Consider the following 5,842-nt stretch of genomic DNA (forward strand, 5'->3'; position numbering starts at 1 on the left):
CCCCCCGTCCTCCCTCACCTTCTCCCCCTTCTGGTGGAACCTGAATCTGTCAAACACGACAGGGGAAACCAACCACCACCACGCCTTCATCCTCGTCTTCTCTCCTCTGTCGCCGCCATCGTCGTCATCGTTGATCTGGTTCTTGGATTTCCTCCTCTTTCTTATTCACTTTCTTTCATCCTTTAAATCCTTATCTCCTTTCCTCACTCTGCCTGTGATCTCCCACCACCACCGTGGAAACTATCACACACACACACTATTTTTTTCTTTCTTTCTTTCCCAGAGATTTAGATCAGATTTAGATCAGATCAGATCAGACGTTATTGATCCCACACCGATGTAACTGTCATGTGACAGAGGGAGATGACATCCTGTATTGATCCACCTGTGTTCTGGCCCAGTCGGGCGTGTTCTGTGGATGACGACCCGGCAGCTGGATTCAGCACAGAGAGAGAGAGAACGTGACAGATAGAGTGTGTTTGTCGCAGCAGCAGCAGCAGCCTGTAGGGGGCTTTCTTTTCTTCCCATAAACCACATGCTGCAACTCAACTGAGGGGAACAAATGACCGGCGATGTGCTGCAGACCCACAATGCACTGCAGTACAATGAAAGGCAGCAGCAGGGCTAAAGCTCTGGCCGCTTATTGAAATGTTGATCTGACAGTGTGTGTGATCCCAGCGGTGAGTTCAGGCTCTTCACTGAATTTAAATTACTGACACAGGCCATAAAGACGAGAAGGCAGGGAAGGCAAGGGATCATGGGAGGAGGGGATAATAAGGAGGCAGTGAAACCAGATTTTTTTTTTCTAAGTTGAAATTCCTTCATCTTCATCAGCATCTTATCAGGTCAGAGAAGACGAGTCCTGCTCTGAGCTCCTGAACGACCTCTGTTCTCAACCCGCGGCGCTGCCGTGTTTGTGTGTTTTTCAGAGGAACAGACGCAGCAGAAGGAGGTGGAGGAGGAAGAGGAGGCGCTGACAGGAAAGGATGAAGAGGAGCGACGCATCGCCGAGATGGGACGGCCCATGTTGGGAGACCACGTCAAACTGGAGGTCATCATCGAGGAGTCGTACGAGTTCAAGGTACGGTTGGTGTTTTTGGTTATCGTGTCTGTGATGATAAAACATGGACGTTTTCAGCAAAATGTGTTAATTGTGTTGCAGATATACATTTTATAATGGATCTAGTGTATATTTACAGAGTAGAATAAAAACCCTCAGTCAGTACTTTATCAGTACTGGGAATACTTTTGCAGTATTCTGACATATACGGAAATTAATTACTGTGTCTTTTCCTTCCTGAAGAAACGTGTAGATTTACAGTAATTACCATGTTTCTGTGTGTGTGTGTGTCTGTGAGAGTGTGTGTGTGTGTGTGTGTAAAAATGCATGTCCCCGGCTGTCACTTGCCCCACACTCTCTCTCTAGACAGACAGTTAATACCCAGTAATAGCTCTCCTCCCATATACTTTGTCAAGTAGTTCCTAACCACTTTAGTGCGTCCGTGTGTGTGTGTGCGTCCGTGTGTGTGTGCGTGTGCCAGCGTCGCCTATAGTGATGTCAAGTACATCGTCGTTGGCAGACTGAAGTGCAGTGTTCAGGCACGAGTGCCTTGCACAACAGTTGAGAGGAGAAACAGTCGAAGACAAGTTGGAGAAGATTCTGTTCAAAGTGAACGCTCTGACAGAGAAATGTCGTCTTCAGGTTCAGGCTCAAACGTTAGCACGTTTTTAGCATTAAAAAAAAAATCCTTAAAGTGTAAGAAAAAAAAAGAAACTGTCGTAAATATGTAGCGACTGACAGGAAAGTCTTTGTGTTACGAACGGTGAACACGTGTTTTGATTTGTCTTTGAATCCAACGACTAAAACTGCTCCAGGATTCATCCTTAGCTGGCTAAGCTAGCTAGCTACAGCTAAAGCTACAGGTAAATTTAAAATAGCTTGTGGTTTTTACCAAAAAAAACTTAGCTATGTGTAAGACCGGCTAAAGGAGTAGATGTTGGTTAAAATGATCTGTTTTTACATCATGTTTTTTACATTTTTACATCGTTACACCAGACGATTTCAGATTAGCATTTTCTTTGGAGACATTTCCATGACGTCCAGTTTATCAAATTAACAAACAATAAATTCATAATTTTGCCTGAATAAATGATTTTCTTTTAAAAGTCAACAGAACTCCCAGAGTCCCAAAAGCTAATTTATGTGTGTAATTATTTAACTGTTTTGAATTTTAAATTTAGCTAAATATTTTGGTCGATAACGCTCCACAGTCACTGACCTGTTCATCGTCTCCTGTCTCGTCTGTTGTTTTTTTTTTGGTTTTTGTTTTTTTTTGGCAGAACACAGTGGACAAGTTGATAAAGAAAACCAACCTGGCTCTGCTGGTTGGAACCAACAGCTGGAGAGACCAGTTCATCGAAGCCATCACTGTGAGCGCAGGTAAGAACCACGTCTGTGTGTGTGTGTCTGTGTCTGTGTGTGTTCAATGACTTCCTCTGAAGATCAGTAGCTGGCTTTGATGCTCCGTACACACAGGCACTGACCAGATGGGACATGATGTCCACAGTTGATTATGAAAACCAGTGTGTGTGTGTGTGGAAGTGAGACACCTAGAGGAGAAAAAACAGCAACCGTTGTCCAGGTCTTTTATCGGCTCGGATTCCTGTTAAATGCCCGATGAAGTAGGTGAAGGCGGAGCTTACAGCCAGGCGGGGGTGAGAACCTTCACAGTTAGGATATGACTGTAGACAGGAACAGGAAACACTCGACGTCGTCTTCTGGTTCCTCCAGCGCCTCATCTTCACACCCGGCTGACGCCTCCATCGACCACACCTGGCTTCACTCTCTTATCTGGGATCAGCTCGTCAGGGCTGACAGGGCGCTGCGTTTGTGCGTCCGTGCCCGAGAGCGAGGACAGACGACTGCTCAGTGTGAGTGCTGCGTGTGTCGGTGATAAAAGGCAGTGATGAAACCACCGGTTTCCACTGAAGGATGAAGACAAAGTCTCACCGCTGTCTTTGTCTTTTAGGACGGGCATGAACGAGGGCAGCTACTGTTTCAGCTTCACTGGACCATTTATTGGACAACTGTCCTTTATGGGAGAGTAAAAGCACAGACGGGGAATTAACTCACTGACTAAGCTATAACTGACTCTGGGGCACACGTTGGAACAGTGGTTAGTGCTCTTGCCTTACAGCCAAAATCGTCAGAGATTTGATCCCTAACTGTAACAGACCCTCTTCCTGTGGGTGGGGAGGGGGGTCATTGAGTCAGATCAAGTAGCTTGTTTTTAATGCCTTTAATCTCCACTGCAGTGTTGTCTCTTTTGACTCGTTAGAGCAGGGGTGTCAAACATACGGCCTGTGGGCCAAAACCGGCCCGCTGGGGGGTTCAATCCGGCCCGCTTGATAAATTCCCACGCACCCGTATAGAATGACTTGGTGGGCCACATTTGGACCCCAGGCCTTGAGTTTGACACACTGTTCCTTACAGGGACAACTCCACTGAAACACCGTTACTCGTCAGAACTGATAAAAATGTTGGTCTTTTCAGAGGAGTTTGTTGGTGAAGGGAAGGCTGAGCCGAGGAGTCTTTTGTTGGACTATTAAATCTCACCTTTAATTTCTCTGATGATGATAATTCCTGACCATTTCTGTTCTTTTTATGTACATATTTTTTCTCTTCTTCTTCACCTCCGTCCCTCTTCATCCACCTCCTCCACCTGAGTTACGACTGAGTCAGAATAGGGTCAGAGATTAATGACTCCTCCAGTGGATTGGAAATGTTTCGAAAACCGTGATTGAGGTGCGGAGGAGGAAATGATGGAGACGGGCTGTGACGTAAGGTCACACTGGGGTCACCTCCTCTTCCTCCTCCTCGTCCACCTCCTCTTCTGGGCCTGATAGGTTTATTGGTCCCTCATGAGAGGATGGAGCAGGAGATAAACTGAGAGAGAGGTTTAAATTAAAGAGGGGGGGGTGAGAGAGAGAGTGGGTTTAGATAACGGACATTATGCCAAAGCCACTCACACACTGAGTGCCAGTGGAGACGGGCTGTAACTTGGCAGCTTATCCTTTACAAACACACTCCAGGCTGAAGGGTCTGAGCCAGTCCAGGGTTTCTGAGGCCGATTGAGAGGTGGATTTAAAACGGCTCCGCTCTGATCTTAACTCCGACTCGCTTACTGTCGAAAAGTTTCGAGACTTTATCGATTTGAAGTCATTTTATTTTAACACAAACGTCAAACATCATAACAGACTTGACCATCAAGTACAGTAATAAAGATTCAGTTTGACACAATTTACACCGGTCACTTATGTTGATGCACCGAAAAATTGCACACTTGATCTTCAGTTTGTTTTTGCCGTTGGCAAGTAAGTCAATAAATTATGGTGTAAAGGAAAATGCTTTAAGGAATTTCTTTATTCCTACTATTATTATTATCATCATTTTTATGATCCGTGCTAATGGTTAAGGAAGCGGATTTGTATTCGGAAGGTTGCAGGTTCGAATCCTCCAGCCACCAGGTCCCTTGCGAAGAGCCAAGAGAGCTGTAGATGGTTCCGGAACCATAGATTGCAGACCTCTGGTCTATTTCAATCTGATGTTTTTCCCCAAAAAAATATAAAAATACAATAAATGGAATATAAGATTTCAGTCTTTAGACCAGACGATGAAGCAGAGGCTGGTCAACGACGCGCTCTTCTGCTCATCACAATCTCTGTATTTTTATTTTTATCTGTCGATGGATATTTTGCAGGAAGACATTTAAATGTTCCTGAACTCATCAAAACATCAACAAACCAAACATCAACCTGCACTTGGTTTGACATTCGTCTGGAAGGTAGAGGCGTCCATTTATCCTGCCACTGAAGCCCCCTGAAATGTCACAGTGATGTGTGTGTGTTGGTGTGTGTGTGTGTGTCAGTCTAGGAACCATTTTTAGATTCTTTGTCCACCTTCCTCCTTGTTTGCCGAGCAGCTCATGTCCAATTTGTCCCTACAACGGGTAACATATTGAGACATGGGGACGTGTGTGTGTCTGTGTGTGTGTGTGTTTGTTGTCATGCACTCGTGCACACGTGCGACCTTATCAAACGCAGACACGTTGCTCTTTACCCAGAAGCCCGATCCTGTTGAATTCCTGATGATGTCATTGTCATGCAGATGATGTCATCGTCATGCAGATGATGTCATCGTCATGCAGATGATGTCAGGTGTGTGTTTTAACGGTCTGCCTTGACAACCACGACCTGAACATCTCGATCCTGTGGTGACATCATCGTGATGGGTAAACACCGCATCGTGTCAACCAGTAATAAACATCCTATAGTGTCTGTAGTGTCCACTAGATGGCGCTCAGGTTAATAATAAGACGCCCTCTGAGGTCGTTGTTATCAGTTTATTACCTGATTCACTCATTGTCTCTTTCTGGTGAAGTTGGCTTCATTTTGGTGGGATGGCGCTCAGGTATTTCCCTTCTCTGGGAAAATTTGAAAAAATGTATGTCTGATGGGAGGAAGTTTAAGAGATGGGGGGCTGGAGGGGGAGTGCAGTTCAGGGCTGACGCCCCTTGGTGGCAGATGACAGAACTTTGTAAACAATCAGAGGTTTTAGATGATGAAGAAGAGCAACGTAAATGGTGAAGGGGTTTCTGAGTCCGAGTCCCAGCTCCAGGAACCAAGATTTAATGATGTTGTCATTCGAGGAAGTGGTTTCCTCGTTTTCCCTCAGGGTTTCCCTCAAACCGATGAATAACTTTCCGTCTTCTTAAAGGCAGATTCTCTTCAGCAACCATTTGGCTACGTCCATTTATCCTATATGGGCACAAACAGGTAGAGA

The 5,842-nt window shown here is 45.3% G+C and overlaps 1 protein-coding gene across 3 annotated transcripts in view; it reads left to right on the forward strand.

Moving 5' to 3' along the window:
- slc8a1b (solute carrier family 8 member 1b) overlaps positions 1 to 5,842 on the forward strand; it is a 90,284-nt gene that overhangs the window by 69,927 nt on the left and 14,515 nt on the right. For all 3 annotated transcript variants that reach the window (XM_017037295.2, XM_008321290.3, XM_008321289.3), the window contains exons 6-7: positions 930 to 1,081; positions 2,341 to 2,440. In XM_017037295.2, coding sequence (XP_016892784.1) covers positions 930 to 1,081; positions 2,341 to 2,440 — 252 coding nt within the window. The remainder of the gene's footprint in view (positions 1 to 929; positions 1,082 to 2,340; positions 2,441 to 5,842) is intronic.

The sequence above is a fragment of the Cynoglossus semilaevis genome, chromosome 12 (genome assembly GCF_000523025.1).
Source record: "Cynoglossus semilaevis isolate Cse_v1.0 chromosome 12, Cse_v1.0, whole genome shotgun sequence".
NCBI classification, from domain to species: Eukaryota; Metazoa; Chordata; class Actinopteri; order Pleuronectiformes; family Cynoglossidae; genus Cynoglossus; species Cynoglossus semilaevis.